Source organism: Rhyacophila brunnea, unplaced genomic scaffold (assembly GCF_057557595.1).
Source record: "Rhyacophila brunnea isolate RB1 unplaced genomic scaffold, BYU_Rbru_1.0 scaffold_20, whole genome shotgun sequence".
NCBI lineage: Eukaryota > Metazoa > Arthropoda > Insecta > Trichoptera > Rhyacophilidae > Rhyacophila > Rhyacophila brunnea.
The window spans coordinates 17,374,173-17,393,306 of NW_028232860.1; the positions used below are offsets into that span (position 1 = coordinate 17,374,173).

The 19,134-nt window shown below is 36.9% G+C and overlaps 2 protein-coding genes across 2 annotated transcripts in view; one reads left to right on the top strand and one right to left on the bottom strand.

Annotated features, from left to right (window-relative positions):
* Positions 1-19,134, top strand: part of mRpS5 (mitochondrial ribosomal protein S5) — a 344,261-nt gene that overhangs the window by 180,816 nt on the left and 144,311 nt on the right. The window lies entirely within an intron of this gene.
* LOC147071302 (uncharacterized) lies at positions 420-12,700 on the bottom strand. Its single transcript, XM_085948210.1, has 8 exons — positions 12,565-12,700; positions 10,347-10,541; positions 6,405-6,545; positions 5,983-6,258; positions 5,591-5,680; positions 4,614-4,940; positions 3,696-3,791; positions 420-1,074 (listed from the first exon to the last, which is right to left on the bottom strand). The coding sequence occupies exons 1-8, from the start codon at positions 12,628-12,630 to the stop codon at positions 931-933; spliced, it is 1,335 nt and encodes a 444-aa protein (XP_085804336.1). The 5' UTR covers positions 12,631-12,700; the 3' UTR covers positions 420-930.

Sequence of the window (19,134 nt, forward strand, 5' to 3'; positions counted from 1 at the left end):
GATCCTGTGATACAGTAAAACCTCATTAATAAGAACACGGATAATTCGAAATTCGCCGTAATTCGAAATTTTCGCAAAAAAGTCCCTTTAACATTATTTTCATATAAACCATACTTTTAATTCGAATTTCATAATTCGAAATGATTTCAGATTCATGGCATACAAAAATATTCAATAAATCGTAATAAAGTACACTATTTCATGAGCCAGTCATTGAAAATTGTGAGACTTTTCTTAAAAAATCAAAAATTACTTATTTTAAGAAGGTAATAAAAATAATTCTGACATTATATGACCCAATTCGGTAGGAACATCTATGATCGGAAACAAAATTAATGGAAATCAAAAAAAAATTTTTTTTTCAAAATTTTTATATTTTTCTCCATTACATTTCATATTTCGTAATTCGTATTTTTTTTCGATTTTCGGTCCCATGGAATTCGTATTAACGAGGTTTCACTGTAGTATGGAGAAGAAATTTTGGTCAAGGCATTAAAACTACCAAATCACAAGACGCCAGCCCAAGTATGTTTAGACCTATAACATAAAATTAAAACTAGCTCTCATAACCTTTAAATAAATGGGTAATTGAGGAAACAACTACTTTGTAGAATTCAATTTTGCAATAGTTATAGTATTAATATTAGATTTCATATTTAGTCTATGGCTATTATGGTGGTTTTTGGTTTGGCTATTATCAAGGCAACACAATCTATTTACTCACAGATTTTTTGATCAAGGTAAACATGGCTACTTTACTTACAAACTACAGATGGAACAGTTTATAAGATAATCACTGGAATTAAAAAAATACAATATTGGTATGATGGTATCATCGAAGGGCTCAATAATCATTATTTTCTCAACATCTTTCGAGGAATATCTTTCAAAATTATTTAAATATTATAATCGTGGCAAAGGGGCGGGACTTCATTTTCTTTTACTGAGTTGCCCCTTGAGATGTTGAATCTCTTCAAACTGATGGGTGAGTTTATCGTTGAGGTTTCCGACGTGCTCTGTCAGCAATGACAGTTGCTGCTCGTAATTGGTACTAGTCGAGTGCAGCTCATCTTCCTGTAATTAGAGACACCACTTCATCAATTATATTCCTTTGAATGTTGACTATTCTAGCTAATAAGGATTTAATTACAAACGCACCGTAGTCTATTCCGTAATCATTTAGTTTTTGGGCTGTACAGTGTGTTTCTCTTTCGCTTTTTTCTTAGCGTTGTTTTGCAGAGGACATTAAGCCGGATCTATCTTGACTGCAATACGTCGAATTTATCAATGTGATTTTGCTGGCATTCACGCATTCATTCATTCATGCAGTCGTGTGCAACAAATTTGGAAGTGCACAGCATGAATGTCCATTACCACGCATAGAGTGCATACTAATTTACAGCACGCCAGTCACTTTGCAAGTTAGTACACACGATCCTGTGACCCATTAGTGTCAGATTATGAGAGTGCAGAGATAATAGTGAAATGGTGGCAAAGGGTGGAGTGGAGGTAGGCTGTGGAGATTCGACATAAATAATGTACACTAAACTTTGCCAGTCACACTTATTTGTTTTCATTGAACTAAGAATACAATTTGCAGATGGTATTGGTTATTTTTTTTTAAATTCAATTAAACCCTATCAAAACCAAACCATAACAGTGGAAGTAGACTGTGGATGTATTTAAAGATAAAGTAAAAGAAATAAAGTGCCGTCTATAGGAAAAACTTTGAAACATCAAATAAATTCTATGTTGGTAGTGGAACAATTCAAATATAATATACATACATATTCATTTCAAAAAAATCATTCATTCCTGTTTTCAAAAATTCTTGTATCTAAATGTGGCATAATAGTTACAAGTAAAATTATTATTATAAAATTTGTTTCTTGATAAATTTTCTTATGCAGAGATGTCGACATTAAGTTAGCCTTAACGAATAAGAAAAATAATAATAATTTGCTGGCATTCACGCATTCATTCATTCATGCAGTCGTGTGCAACAAATTTGGAAGTGCACAGCATGAATGTCCATTACCACGCATAGAGTGCATACTAATTTACAGCACGCCAGTCACTTTGCAAGTTAGTACACACGATCCTGTGACCCATTAGTGTCAGATTATGAGAGTGCAGAGATAATAGTGAAATGGTGGCAAAGGGTGGAGTGGAGGTAGGCTGTGGAGATTCGACATAAATAATGTACACTAAACTTTGCCAGTCACACTTATTTGTTTTCATTGAACTAAGAATACAATTTGCAGATGGTATTGGTTATTTTTTTTTAAATTCAATTAAACCCTATCAAAACCAAACCATAACAGTGGAAGTAGACTGTGGATGTATTTAAAGATAAAGTAAAAGAAATAAAGTGCCGTCTATAGGAAAAACTTTGAAACATCAAATAAATTCTATGTTGGTAGTGGAACAATTCAAATATAATATACATACATATTCATTTCAAAAGAATCATTCATTCCTGTTTTCAAAAATTCTTGTATCTAAATGTGGCATAATAGTTACAAGTAAAATTATTATTATAAAATTTGTTTCTTGATAAATTTTCTTATGCAGAGATGTCGACATTAAGTTAGCCTTAACGAATAAGAAAAATAATAATAAACATGTCACTTATTTTTCTCACTTCTACTAAGATGCCGATTTCAGCACTGTAACCTAAAGCCAGTGGTTTCCAAACTTTATGTTACTACGCCTCCCTTTAAAAAAAATCTAATCTTGGCGCCTCCCCCCCTTTATTTTATTAAATAATACAGACACCTTTTTAAATAGCCAAAAATGTATTACTTAATACAATAATGAAAAATAAATTAATTATAAAAATAAACAAGATTTTACTATTTTTATTACATTCATTTTTAAATTAATTTGTTTTTCATGCGATGGATGTGCTTGTTTATTAGCACAAAGTGCTTTTTTTCTACTAAACGGGGTCGATATTTGGATTTCATTGCAGCTAATGCTGAAAATCCCATTTCGCATAAATATGATGTTACAAATGGTAGCAATACTTTACTTACAACTTACATTGCTTTTCTTGACAAATTATTATATTATTCTTCACTTCGATTCAATTAAAATTGAACTAGGGTTTTTGTTTCAATGAATTATCGCATGATAATTCTATCATTTTTTTCCTTTTCAATAGTAGTCAATCCAAATTCATCATCGTTCATTGACAAATGGATTCTATCATGGGCCCCATATCCTGAAGCGGGCCCCCAGACTAGAATCTTTGCCGGGCCCACCTACCTAACGGTGAGGTTAAGGTCAGTGTAGTGCTCTAAAGTAGTGTTTCCTAAATTATACACGGGAGTTATCATTTAAGTACCTACAGCAATCATCATATAGGTATCACATCAATTTACAACGCACAACCACATATTTAAAATATTTAATCGCCATGAAACAAAGTAGCGCTGCAGGTGACTTTTTTTTTAACTATTAGAGTAAATTTGTGATGTATTTTATGCCCAGGCCCCACAGGCTCTTTATAAACTATTCATTTGCAAACTGCAAACCTGTGGCTACATTTGTGTTAAACTTTTCGCACCTCCCTTTGCAACACTCCGCGCCTCCCAGTTTGGAAATCGCTGCCTTAAGCATTGCTTAAGGACTCTTTGGTAATAAGTATGACTATGCATTTGGACATATAAAGAAGAAAATGTATATATTACCAAGCGACTAATTGTGGACTGCGTGCTTCCCATCGCTTGCTCTGTCATTTCCTTTTCTTTTTGTAAATATTCTAACCGAGAATGCAAAGCTTCACTCTGAAAAAATAATAAAGAAATAATTGGTGGGGAATTAATACCAACGGCAGTTACACTAAGATCATGCAAGTGCACAGCACCGACTTATAATTTTAGTTTGGTAAATATAGAAAGTTTTTTAAAGAGAGAACTAAAATATAAAAGGTCGGTCCACAGAAACTTAAATTACATATTAAAAACTTACATACGCTGAACATGATTTTATAGGTAAATTAAAACGTAACACTATCGGTTATTTACAATAGGGGTGATTTCTTCCCACACGAATGAGAGCTAAATTTTATTTCAAAATTTGGAGGTTTTCAAAAATGCATTTCAAACAAAATAAGTATTTTTGAAACATAAGATTTAAGAAATGAAAAAGGAAAAGATATATTTTTGGCACATTTAAATTCCTAATATTGAGGAATACCAACAGCTTTTTGGTTCTATCTATTCATTCACTTGACAAGTTTTACTCAAAGATTGTGTGTTTTGCTAAATATGTCACATGTTTGCAAGTGTCAGAACGATGCTTAATTTAAACCATCAAAATTACATAAAAAAAAATACTTTTGCTACTAATTCATAACCATAGAGTTTGGACCTTATACTAGAGGGAGGGGAATATTATAGCACTCAATGGTATTTCTGGTTTACGTTTTTAGTGCAGTAGAATTGGTAGCCATAGAAAATTAGTACTTCGTAAGTTGGCGCAATGAAACATGGTGGCGTTGTTCATGACCGACATCCTCATCTTTGGTAATCGACATTTCGGTAATATATATAAGTATAACTGTGCATAGGGTCCTTAATAGTGAATGTATTATTGTAAGTGCATACCTCTTCCATATAATGCCTATTCATACTATCACACTGCTGTTTTTCGGCCACCATAGCCGAAATTTTGTCCCTAAAATAAGTCTTAAGCATAATTTCTTTCGATACGTGTTCTTCTTCATTTATTGCTGGACTCTTGAGACCGCCGAGTCTTGCGGCGACATGAGTGTCCGAGTCTCTCGAGTTGGCAACCCTGCGTTGTCTGTCAGAATCGGTTGCCTCTGATATACTCGTGTCGCTTGATAGGTTGGTGAACTTTTTGGAATCGGATTTTAAAATTTCTTTCTCCATTCTTAGCAGATCGCATTCGATTTTCAATGCTTGATTTTCCTGCAACGTAATAAAACCGTTAGCATTGTGCTATTTTTTTAATATTTGAAGGGATACTGACTGAGGTATTTAAAGTGGTGGGAAGAGAGAAAAACAAAGTTGAACATTATACGTAAACGCTTATGTTCTGGATCTGGGAAGCAAATTCGTGACCTTCCAAAGGCTATTCTTTATCTATCTCATTGTATTTATGTAATTATTATATTATACATATTTGTATTGCACATGAAATTATACGAAAACCAATGAACAAAAGGCTAAGCGATCATGCAACTCCATGATAGTACCTATCAAGTGGCGAAGAGTGAAGGTAGGCTGTGGAGAACCAATATAAATAGTGCACACTAAACTTTGTTTTCACACTTATTTGTTTTGATTGAACTCAAGTGTGATTGACAAAGTTTAGTGTGTACTATTTATATCAGATCTCCTCAGCCTACCTCCACCCTTTGCTGCTGGTAGGTACTTGTAGATTGGGGTTATGGAGCCAACAAGCCATTAGTTACACATATGATTTGTATGTTGAACCATTTGAATTCGACAGATGAAAGGTTGTCAGACTGTCTGTTCGCCATCTGTCTGCATTCCAACAATACATCGATAACAAAGTGATAACAGATAAAAATAATGTGTTATGTAATTAGATTCACCTGTTCTAACTTGACTAGAAGTTGGTCTTTTTTACTCAGCTGTTCATTTATTTGCAACTCTTCAGCGGAAAGGGCGTCTTCACTACCGATCTAAAAACAATCAAAAAAATTTACATCTGTAAAAATAATAACATCAAGAAGTGCAAAAATAAACTTAAAAACTCTATGGTTGCACTTGAAAAAAAAGCAATCCAATGAATGTCTGACCCAGCATAAAAATAATGATAACTTTAAATTTAGTACACAAAAAATTAATTCATATTATATTGTGCATTTTACTGCCAAACGTTTTGATAGCCAGTGGATTACAGATCATTTTGCAACCAGTTTATATATAACCTTAAGCATTCCATCAAAGTTATAGATACAGTATACACAGCAATACAACTCACTAAGCTGCCCCCCTCCGATAAGAAATCTCCATTGATGCTAGGTATCTGGTTGTGATTGAGCGATCCAGCAAAATGTCTGCTAGGAGTCCCCTGACTAAGCAGAGTGATCTTGTCGCGGCCGTTGGACGCCGTCTCCAGTGCCATCTGCAACTCCTGGTTCATACTGCGCAGTTTCACCATCTCGCATTTATATCTGGTTTCCACGTCCGACAGCTGCCTCTCCGCATCCTCCATCCTCATGTTCACCTGCGACACTTCAAACTCTTTGTCGGCCATCTGCAACAAGTTGAATTAATCAATAAAATTCGTTTAGTAAATTAACTGCCAGAAACCTCTTTTCTGCCAAATGGAGTGGAGCCTTTCGTGGATTCTCTATAAAAGATTCAAAAAAAAAAAATGTGAAAATTGTAATTTTATTGTACCTGTGAAACTAGTTGCGCATTCTCGATAATTTTTTTCTGTAACTCTTCTTGCAGCAGGGCATTATGAGAAACTTCTCCTTGATTATTCGATGGTCCGCTTTCGTCATTTTTGTGTTTTCCCTTTTTAGCACCTTTATGTAACTGCAAAAACAAGACAAATAATTATTACATAATTATATGGTCGTAGCAATCAATGTTTAGCAGTAACTTGCAATTAAAATTCAATAAACAAAGCAAATTGGAATATATTACGCTGAGTGGGTATATGTTTTCCATGAGATTATATTGAAATAGCAATAATACATCGATTACCTTATTTTCTATAACATACTTGTTAAAAAAATGATAAATCAAGCATGTATGTACAGTGAAATAATGTAAAAATAAATGTAAATTAAAAAAAATATATTTATTCATTTAAAAAATATTCAAACTAGATACATATTTTTGGCTTGTTTATATAAAACTCTCACATAAGTGGCCTTTACAGCGCTCCTAAGCGGTAAAGAATGTGCATGTAAAGGCCGCTAAAAGACGATATGACGTGTAGCACGCGTGAAATATTGGACACGACTAACCTCACTCCTTTCACTGTTCGCTACATAACTTTAGACACACGATAATTCCCGCGCACAATACGCTTTCACGCAGAAAAGATTGTGCATCTGCAGGCCGCTATTATCTATATTGATTTGAAGGTTTCATTTTGTATATCATCAATGCTAGTAAAATAGGTTTTTAGGCCACCGATGTACTTCATAGCATCTTTTTGCAGCAGCGTTCGCAACCGATTTTTAAATAAGCGAGTACGCTAGCATTTGAGTCAATGTGGAGAATGACAAAAATATACTATGTACCTACCCACCCTGGCTACAGTAAAAAAAGTAAAAGATCGCCCACTAACTGTGTTGTATAAATTCGGCCTTGTACATTGCATTATAATCAACTTGGCAAATTTATCAAAAGAAATCTGTTGCATATCGTCGCCTAAATGCGCGGAACTTGTAACTCCACTTTTGGCCTAAAATGAATTAAGTATACAGTGTTATAGTAAATTTAATTGTCCATCGATCTGTTCATATATTGTAACTCCAAAAAAATATTTACTGTAGCAAAAGCACATTGTTCATTCCTTGTATCTCAGGCTCTGTTATTTGTCAGTTTTCATACCTTGTAACTCCAGTAAAGTCATACAAAAAAATCCACGCATGTTGCCTTGTATCAAACTCGATCATTATTTTTGCTTAACATTAAATTTAATTAACCATGGCCCAAGAAAGTGGAAAGCAGTAAGTTTAGTTGTATATTTAATTATGCCGATGTATAATTTCGACCAGTGTTTCTCAACCAGTGGTCATCAGAAAGTTTCTGGTGGTCCGCGAATTTTTGGCGTCCAAATGCCTATGCTAAAAATTTCAATAAAATCCTTCAAAACCTGTGCACCTGCAAGTGTTTGAGCATTGTGTTTTTGTTCTTAAAATATATTAATGGTTTACGTGACAAAATCAACTGCGATCGTACGCTATTATATTATAAATAATGTTTTCTTTATGAGTTAGCGGTGCATAAAACGTCTCTGATATTTTCAGTAGTCCGCAAGTGTAAAAAAGTTTAGAAACACTGATTTTGACCTTAGGGACAAATAAACATTTTAAACATAGTAGGTATGGGAGTTTGAGTCAGAAATTTGAATACCTGAATTGAAAACTATTTCAGTGTAAGAAATATATAATATATAAATGCGAAGTATGCACAGCATACAAAACAAATAATTTAGATAGACTTGTACACCTTGTTCAGCAAGAAAAGAGAAAATACGGCAGGAGTGAAAAGGAATCTGACAAAATTACTGAAAAATATGTGTTTACAATGGACTTACTTTTGTTATATCCAAAATCTAATATTTCCAGCGCATATTTGAAAACAAAACTTGGCATTCATAATTTTACCCTCTACAACCAAAAACGATTGTTGGTCATTGCTGTGTTTCGATTGAAGTCGAATGTGGGCTTACTACAGATTAGCTTTCTAGTGTAATAAGTCAATTTATTCTTCCTTTTCTACCTCTTTCTGACGACTATAAAACCATTATTCTGTATAGTGATGGAGCTACAAACCAGAAAAATATGTAGTACTCGCTAATGCTTTATTAAATATTGCAATGCCACGTAATATCACCACTGTATAATAAAAAATGGAGAAGGACCATACTCATATTGAGGTTGATCGATGCGCTCAGTTATTAAAGAGGTTGAGAAATCAAAAAAAAAATTGTTCATGCTAATTATATAACTGCGTTTAACGAAGCCAGGAAAAAACCTAAGCCATACATGTCACATTTATTTATACGAGTAGCATCATTTTTTCAAAAAAATTAATGTTAAATTTTACAAATCCATACGACCAGGAGGAAAACTAGAAGACACAGTCGTAACTAATATTCGAGCACTGCAATATAATGGATGGAATTAATGGAAATATTAATTTCAAACTGCGTTTTAGTGATGAATAAATTAAAGTACCTACTATTATGCAACCGAAATTCTTTGACAGCCTCCCTCAACTATATCAAGAAGGTTTAAAATAAAATTAAATAAGTACAAATACCTTCAGCCGTTGAAAGCAAGTATGGAGGCCGATTATTACTAATATAATATACTAATCTGCCATTTGAAAGCTAACTTAAATACACTTTAATTATGTAAATCTATTTTCGTTCATTTATGCAATGCTTATTTCCCCTATTTATACAATTTTATTTAATTTTCCAACATAATGTAAACAAACTTGGTACTGTTTATTTTAATTCAAACATTGTAACTCCCAGCTCAAATCTCAAAAAAACAAAAACAAACCATGTAACTCCTCTATCTTCTTTATTAATAAATATTTGGTAAAAATGACCAGATTTACGCATTTATAACATTAAAATACTAATAGTGTTTTTTCAAAATTTTCCTAAACGTGTCCGTTTTATTTTAAAACAGTTTTTTCTTCCCCCTGTAAAGTTGGTCAATATGGAGTTACAAGTTCCGCGCATTTAGACGACGATATGCTTTTGTATTTTGTATTATGTATTTATTTCAGACGTAAATTTAAAGTAATAAAAACATATAACTGAGAATTAAATGTACTTAATAAAATGAGACTGCAGAGATTACGTAAGTAGCGGGAAAACATGAGTTCCAGTAGAAGCGATCCCTTGGATCACATGATTTTAAAAGAATTATTAATAATTTAAGCCATACTGAATAACATACAGATTTTAAAAAAGCAAAAAAAATACTATTGAAAAAGTCACTGGCGAGGTCCAAAAGAAAGAGCAAGAAAGCAGTCGTTCACCTTATAATAGCGCTGTGCTCTTTTGCACATAATTTAAGTGAAAATATTTTTAATGAAAGCAATTTTCGGTTATTAATAAAGTGATGAAGGCTGCAATTGGTAATTTGTAAGGTCTTTATGTATTGTATAATAGTATAATGTCCTTCGAATATTGTATGACTAGGTGTGTTGCCTAGGGTGTACACCCACGGTGGCCGCGCGGCTTAAGCGTTGGACTATCACGCCGAGGGTCCCAGGTTCCAATCCTGGGTCTGGCAAGTACACATATTGTTTTTCAATTTGTGTGTAAGTCAGGGTATGGACCAAATAGGTTGAGCAAGTGGCTGACATCGATTTATCGTAAAAAAACAAAATCTGTTAATACAAAACCTCTACTCTGTGGAGGCCCATATGATCCTATTAGGATCGGACATGGTCGAAAAAAAAGAAAAGGTGTGTTGAGATAAAAAAAAAAGCATAAATAGTTTGAAAATAAATAAAGTTTCACCCTAACAATACGTAATTGTTGATTTTCTTTTCATTTACCTTAATTATGAAACCACCCTTGTTTAGTAAATCAACTTGTGTCAATAGAGTTTATAGAGTTCATTATAAACAAACCTGTATGGAATCTAATTCATCCTGTAAAACTGTGACTCGCTTTGTGAGTTGTTGGTTTCTAAAATTCAAAGAATCAATTTCCAGTTCACTCTTCCTCAAGTTCTTCTCCTTCTCCTTCAGGTGATCACGGAGGTCAGTTCGCTTGGCTTGTTCATCAAATATTCCTTTCTTCAGTACATGCACGTGAGATCTTATCTATTTAACACAAGAATCAGATTAGTAATCGGTTCACTGCTGACCGAGGTGGACATAGCAACACACGTATTGTCACATTAATATGGGGGTGCATTGTGGATTTGATGAGCGGCTTTCAAATATTCATTCAGTTTTACTCAATTAATGCCGGCAATAATGAAACCGAAGATACTCAAATCTCGCGGATTATACGGCAGGATTACTGCAAGCAATATTAACGTAAAACTCGGCCCCTTAGGATCAAAGAAACATATCTCAAATTTTAGCGATATTGTGTGGTACTTACTGGACATAAAATAACATATTACGTCAAGTGACAGAGAGACCAAAAAATTAAACACTTAAAAGATAGTTCAATATGTACGTATCTCCTATAAGACTTTCTTGTTAATGTCAGTTGAATGTAAATTTACTTGTGTTCGCTTTGTGTTTAATGTAAATAAGAGAAAAATGAGATTCGTTTCATTCATTTGAAGGAGCTAATTATTGTTATTATAGAAACAAAAGTAAAATCAATGAACTATTTTTTTATTTAATGAATAATTTACAAAATTTGAAAATGTAACATTCTTTATTGAAAATACATAATTGAGGCGTCTAATTACAAAAAGCGACAAGTCCACAATTCAATATTTTCGGGAAACGTTTTTATGTTTCAACCTTCAATTTACAATATTTTTTCCGTTGTATTCTATGTCGAAATTAGAACCAAATGGCAATTTGTTTCAGCCGATAAACTCTTAAATGTAATAAATACAGGCAAAATAAAATTGGACGTAGCGCTATTTGTACCTCACTTTTAAATTTATTCCGCATAAGGCACATATTTCCGTGGCACTGTCATGAGTTTACCAGATGCTACAGCATGGGAGACGCCCTTTTCAATATTGAACGTTCCCTTATTGGTTGACTAAAACACGCTCGAAATCAACCAAGCTTTAAATATTATGACACACAGACTTGTCGCTTTTTGTAATAATTTGTAATAAAATATTTTTTTTCGTAGGGTTATGTCGCGTTTTGGAATTTATAGATCAATACATATTGTGTAAAATTATACAAAGAATACGTGCGTATTTTTTGCTCGATTTTGACCAAATGTGGACTTCTCGCTTTTTGGAATTATACGCCTCATATGCGAGATGCATTGTCGTCATTGTATGGTGCTATTTGATAAGTTGTTCAAATTGGTAAACGTCAAAAGCTCTGTGCGGTGTAGTTCATATTTTTTTCTACTACTAACTAACGCGTGAAAATTCAGAAGCCACTAAACTATCCATGCATGCAATCTTGGAATTAGACGCCTCAATTCAGAAACACCCAAAACGCATACCTATAAAAAAAATGTTGACAAAATACAACAGGACTCAAACAGATATCCAGGACAGGATTCCAGCGAGTGGGCTTTTCCAATTTAGCCACCTGCACCCTACCTAATTATGACGAAATTAACCACTTAACACATTTGTATATTTGTACAATACGTTCATTTGGATTTCTACATTATAAATATGAATCACGGGTCAGTTTTCGAGTATTTTTTAGACAGTAAGGAGTACTGTCTATTTACCGAAAGATGTCTTTTAGAGTGCCAATGTAATTATAATGAAAATGTAATGCATTTATTTTACGAAGACACTCATTTAAAACAACTTGGTGTGATTAGAGAATGTCAACATTCGGTGTGTCACATCTCTAAACGCGTGTAACTCGGAAAACAGATAATTAGGCAACGAAACAATTCGTTATCAGAATACATGCGATCCGAATTAATGCACGTAATAACAAAACAGTAAAAAGAAAAATTGTTGCTGGCATATAACAATTTCTTTACATTGCGAGTCCCGATTTGATTTCTTAATGCGAGGAGACAAATTAAACAATAAAAACATTATAAGTGCGTAGGGACGTGTGAATAATGATTGAACATAGTAATCCTTGCTTACGCCCTCTAGAATTCGATGACCCGCCGATATTTCGACAAAGAGAAGTCTCTGCAAAGCCGGCTGTAAGAATAATTTACCTTAGAATATTCAGAAGCCAGTTTCTGATATTTAGCTTGTAAATCACCGGATGGAGCACCCTCCATGGTTCGGTAGACACATAAAACCGTATTTTAGAAGAGTGGCACCGAACGATCTGTCAAACAAGATAATGACAGATTTTGGATTTGACGGTTCAACAGAATGTTGTTTATTGTCTATGGCAGTGCTGCCATCTTTTCAAAGTGGAATTATAGTACAGAGCCTCCAAAATTATAGTATTTGGAGAAAAATATAGTACGCGTTGTCATTTCTGTTGAAAATGTATAGGTTTTTTGTTTCCCAGGAAAAAATAACGAAGAATTTGAGAAACTCCGAGACCCTTTTTAATTTTCGTACCTCTTCCGACCAAAGATGCTCACCGAAGAATTCAAGAAATTTCATTTTTAACCAAAGTCAAGGGATTTTTTTACGTTTTTTGAACATTTTTTTAAACAAGTTCTCGAAATCTTCCTACGAGGGTGGGTCAATAAGTCCTTAGAAAAGCCGACAGGTGGCGCGACTAGTACTGTAAGCGGTTTGTTTTCATGCAGCGGCACTACCGATTCAGTATGCTGCGAAGTTTCAATCAGATTGGTCGGGTTGTTGTGTGTTTCTCGTACATTTAAAAAAAAAAATTGCTTGTGGAAAATGGAGAAAATTTAGTTTAGAGCTGTTATTAAACATTTTAATATAAAAGGGTTAACAGCAAAGGAAATAAAAAATGAGTTGGATTTAGTTCACGGCATATCTGCTCCTTCACTTGCAACTATTTATAACTGGTTAAATGAATTTAAACGTGGTCGTACATCAACAAAGGATGAACCACGCTCAGGACGTCCTGTAGAGGTGACTACACCAGAAATGATCAATAAAATCCACGATATGGTGTTAAGTGACCGAAGATTAAAGTTGAGTGAGATAATTGAGGTTACAGGGATCTCAAAAGGTAGCGTCATTTCTATTTTACATGACAAATTGGGCATGAAAAATATTTCTGCAAGATGGGTGCCGCGTTTGCTCACAGTCGACAATAAACGCAATAGGGTGGTGGCCTCTAAAGCCCTGTTGTCGCTCATGCAACGCAATCCGGATGAATTTTTTCGTCGCTTTGTGACTGTAGATGAAACATGGATACACCACTATACTCCCGAGACGAAAGAACAGTCAAAGCAGTGGATTGCGAAGACAAACCATGTCCAAAGAAGGCGAAAACCGTAAAATCAGCTGGTAAGGTTATGGCTACTGTATTTTGGGATGCACGTGAAATTATTTTCGTTGACTATTTGAAAAAAAGGAAAAACAATAACAGGGGATTATTATGCATCTTTATTGGACCAGCTAAAAAACGAAATTGAAGAAAAACGGCCTCATTTAAACAGGAAAAAAATCCTCTTTCATCAGGACAATGCCCGTGTTCACACATGTTTACGATCAATGGCTAAAATTGAAGAATTGAAGTTCGAATTGGTCGACCACCCACCGTATTCGCCAGATTTAGCCCCCAGTGACTTTTTCCTTTTCCCAAACTTAAAAAAATGGCTAAGTGGACAACGTTTTTTTTCAAATGAAGAAGTCATCGATCGGACAAATGCTTATTTTGAGGACCTTCCGAAAACTTATTTTTCTGACGGCTTAAAAAAATTGAGAAACGTCTAACCAAGTGTATTGAGCTCCAAGGAGATTATGTTGAGAAATAAAAAAAAAAATACAAAAATAAAAACTGTTTTAATGCTTTTTTCTAAGGAATTATTGACCCACCCTCGTATATTGCGAAATTATAGTACTTTGCACAAATTTATTAAACGGAAATATCGAAGTTTTAGTACTTTTTATACATTTTTTCCGATATTCCAAATTATAATAATTTGGGCGTACTATACCTGTATATAGTACAAATAGTACGATTCTACCCCGGACAACACTTCTTCTTAGTACTGATTACGACCTGTTCTGACCGCGCGAGTTCAGTATTTGCATGTTTTCGAACGTGCAATTACTTAACTGGCCCACGGGAATACCAGGCCTAGACTAGGACGAGCGGAGGAGTGTGGTAAGAAACAAACCCAAATTATTCTTATTTTCCCATAAGTAAACAGGCACAATCAAAAAATATAAGGGGCATATTTTCTCCCCCTTTCGCCCTCACCGGTTGCCTGCCAAAACTACGATGGAGAAAAATATGAAAAGGCACCACTATCTTCAGGGCGGAAACCCCTCCAAATACCCCCTCTTATAAAACCCCATGATAGAGTCATAACCCCTACTGAGGACACCGCTATTGATGACACCCTCAATAGCCTCTCCCAGGATATGGAGATGGAATTTCCGGAACTTCAGATTCCCAAATTTTCCTTTTAAGTAGCAGAGAGTCACTGCAAAGGCCCCAAAACGGCCGCCCTCGATTTCCCCAACATTTGCTCCAACAGCGAACAAATTTATGGCATTAAACCCAGAGGAAATACTCCCAACTGTCCCACCAAAACTCCCCCCCTCTTCTGCAAATCCTCCCAAGGCTCGCAAAACCCGAGTTCCTCCTGTCATTCTCTCAGTAATGAGAGACAATCATAAGACGGTAATAGATCGTCTCAATATATTCCTGGGTGAAAATAAATGCTCCATCCAAATTAGAGTACCAAACTACTCCGTGCAAACGGAATCAATAGTTGCCCACAAACTGCTTGTAAACGGTCTACGAGATTCTGGAGCCGTTTTTCATACGTTCACCCATGCAGAGGATAGAACCTGCAAAGTAGTTATAAAGGGACTTCCCAGCATAGAACCGAGAGAAATCTCGGAAGACCTCAGAGCAAAAGGCTTTGAGGTAATATCAGTCTCTTTAATGAGATCCAGAAATCCGACCTCCACCAGAAATCCCCTCTTCCTGGTGCAAGTGCCTCCTAACTCTGATATGCAGTATATGTCAAACAAGGTTAGAGACATTTGTTATGTTAAGGTATCCCTGGAGAAATTCAGGGGCAAGTCAAACAATGGAGGCACTCAGTGCTATACATGCCAACAGTTCGGTCATTCGTCTCACAACTGCTATAGAGTCGCAAGGTGCGTCAAATGTATGGATGCACATGCATCCAAGGAATGCCCCCGCCCTAAAGGTAGTGCCATAGGTTCCCCAGGAGTCAGGTGCTGCAACTGCGGCGGGGACCACCCAGCCAATTTCAGGCAATGCCCTAAGCGTATTGCCTACGGTAAGGCAATAACAGCTCGCAGAGCAGCGTCAGCGACTAAGACCAAAGCCATGACGCACAAATCAGTCTCCCGAGTGGCAGACCCCTAAACACTATCATACACGGCAGCTCTCACGGGACCGCAAACATCTGCTTTCGCAGCAGCCAATCAGTCAAGCCCCCACAGTAGGACCATTTCTTCAACTCTGGTGTAAGCACTGAATTCACTCCTTCATGGAGAGGATGGTGTCACCATAGATGACGTTCCAGCCATACTGGAATGTATCAAAATGACTCGCTCTATTCGAGCAGAGCATACCCTGTACATGGAGGAAAGGCTTGACAGAGCGGAATCTCTGCTTAATAAATGAGGCATGTTGCCCTAAATGGCTAACACGCGCCCACTAAAAATAATCTCCTGGAACGCCCACAGCATTGCTCAGCGCGATAAGCGACCGAAGTTGACTGACCTACTCCGGGTGCTAGACGTGGACATTGCTTTAATTCAGGAGACATTCCTTAAACTAAAACACCGTTTCTCCGTTCCCGGTTTTGACTGCTATCGCGAAGACCGCCCTCTCCCAGCTACGGGTGGGGGGTATCATGATACTAGTCAATCAAGACTTAAAACATGCTCACATCCCAATTAAGCCTCTCATTGGATTTGAAGCCACGGCAGTTGAAGTAAACTTAAATGGACGCCTACATGCCATAGTTGCGGTATATGGGCATGCCAAAGAAAAAGTGAGCGAAGCAGAGGTGGTCCATCTTGCCAACCTCAGAGGCTCAGTCATCCTAGCAGGTGATTTTAATGCACATAATAAGATTTGGAACTGCAAATGAACGGCAATGCCCTCTTAAAGTTTACAGAGAAATACGATTTCTCAATCTCACATCCTGACGAGCCGACTCGTGTCCAGGCTCGTTGCAACCCAGCAGTTTTAGATTTTGTGATAGCAAACAACTCCCGAGACACCGGTGTCCCGAGAGTTGTTAATGCTCTGAAGTCGGATCACCTGCCAATTTATTTCGAAGTTGGAGGCGAATACGATAAAGAAGTAAAATCCAATTTGACTACTCTAAAGACAAATGGCACCTATTCAAGAGGCATATTAATCGATGCATGGATTTCACGCCTAGAACATTTCAAACGGAGGTAGAGATAAAGACAGCGGCCGTCGAACTCACTGAGACTATTCTCACAGTGATATTCCGAAAATCAAGAAAAATCCCATCAGGGTGGATCTTAATGATGAGGCCAGAGAGCTCATCAATACTGGAAACCAGCTACGTAAGGACTAGAACAAAACTAGACGTACAAATCACTTCATCAAACGTGATATCAATACTTTGCAAGGTAAAATCAAGAAGATGGTATCAGAACTACATGCCGAGCATTGGGACAATAAACTCAAGGACTGCAGAATTTATACATACGACCCGCGGAACTCGCTCTGGGCACTATCCAGGGCGATTAAAACGGGCCCGTCTGTCATAAAGCCCTTCAGGCAGAACGAGACTAGTAGAAATTTCGTATTCTCAGATCTCGAAAAAGCAGACGCACTTGCCGATGCGTTCGTCAATAACACTAAAATCCAGTCGGACACCGATTCGGCCACTAAAGCTTTGGTGAACAACTCAATTCTTGCACTTGCGAAAGAAGACATCGATCCCGATGATGTTACAATTGTTAAACAGCGCGAGATTTCTAGATCTATCAATACCTTGAACGCCAGAAAGGCACCCGGACGAGACAATATCACAAATTACATGTTAAAACGACTTCCCGAGAAGGCGCAGATACATATTGCTAAGATCTTCAATGCATGTCTGCTGCGCGAATACTTTCCAAAGATCTGGAAAAGGGCTCACGTTGTCGCTATAGCAAACCCAAGAAGGACCACTCTTTGGCTGTAAACCACAGACCTATAAGTCGGAAGAGACTGAAGTGTCGAACCGTGCGGACGTGTTTTTGCATCGCTATTATTTCGCTTTCGTTATCTTCAATTTTGAACCTGCTATTCACAAGTTTTTGATCCCGTTTCTTCACTAATACTTTCGCCTGCCCTTGGAATACGATTTGTGAATCTTTTGTGTGGTTTCCTCTTGGACTTTCCCGGGAATTGTGACGTTTTCCTTGCACTGAACCAGCCATGAACTCTTGAACAATCATTTTTTTGAATAATTTTATTGCTCCCGTGTAATTAAAAATCATTAATTTAATTGGTTTAATTATCATTATAAGTTATTAATAGATGTAATTAGCGTTAAGCTGGTTATTAAATTTTGGTGTTTTAAAATAAGTATTTCTATTCCTTCGTTTAATATAAGTTACCTAAATATTGTAACAATATAATATTTATTGTGCGATAAATTTTATTTGAGTGAGTAACGTGTGACGAGTGTTACCTAGCGCCATGGTCAACCACAAAGGGGACCCCATGCAAATGGAAGGAATGTCCACTAGGAAGCGGAAGTTGGTATTGGTGACCCTAAGCAGGCCCCCAAGGCCAAGGATAGAAGGCCTGATAAAGAAAAAGAGAAAGACAAGCAGAGCGCTTCCACTTCAAAGGGCAAGGGCGTTAAGTCAAGGGCTGGTTCAGCCTCAGCATCTTGCGAGGAGATCAGTCCCGTGGCTTTGAGTATTCTCTCTGAGTCTCAGGAGAGTGCGTCCAGGGCGACGATTGCCATCAAGAGGGCGCTTGCCACCCTCGAGAAAAACAGTCGTATTGCCAGAGCAAACGCAGTAGCCACGGATCTTGAGATGGCAACCACTGAAACGTGCGCCATGGCGATAGAGCTGGAGGCGCACAAGGCAATTTTGAAGGATCGTGCCTCCTTAACGAGAGCCATCATCCAGGCTCCTTCTAATGCTCCTCCCGGGGCTCTTTGAAGTGACGTAACCCGTAGAGAGGCTCAACCAACTAGAGCCTCCGAATGGCCACCAGTTCCTCCGAAAACTGTCGCCAGGCCGGGGGTGATGTTTTATCCGACTAAGGAGGGTCAAAAATCGACTGCCACAAAGGAAGCGGTCATGAAAACTATAGTGCCTGAAACTTTGGGAGTGCACATCACCGTGATACGTAAGATCCGGGGAGGCGGGATCATCGTGCATCCCAAAAGTGACGACGAGGCTAAGCGGCTCATGGCTGCCCCTGGGCTGACTGAGGCCAGCTTAAAGGCCCAAGTCGCGGCGAGAAAGCTTCCTCGCGTCATAATTTTTAATGTACCCATTGAGACGAGAGACGAGCAGCTCAAGGAGGCAATCATAAACAATACTCAGGAGACGTCTGGCCTTGCATCTGAGGTTTACGCTGGAACCAAACTAAGCCACAAGGCGGGACCAAAGACCGAACGTTGTCATATGATAATGTCGATTCCGGGAAA

What these genes read in the sequence shown, in the direction of transcription:
- LOC147071302 (XM_085948210.1), bottom strand. Translation starts at nt 12,630, where the DNA reads ATGGAGGGTGCTCCATCCGGTGATTTACAAGCTAAATATCAGAAACTG. An exon ending in TATCGGAGGGGGGCAGCTTA is followed by an intron (nt 5,681 to 5,982) that starts GTGAGTTGTATT and finishes GATTGTTTTTAG; the next exon opens with ATCGGTAGTGAAGACGCCCT. An exon ending in ATAGGCATTATATGGAAGAG is followed by an intron (nt 3,792 to 4,613) that starts GTATGCACTTAC and finishes TTATTTTTTCAG; the next exon opens with AGTGAAGCTTTGCATTCTCG.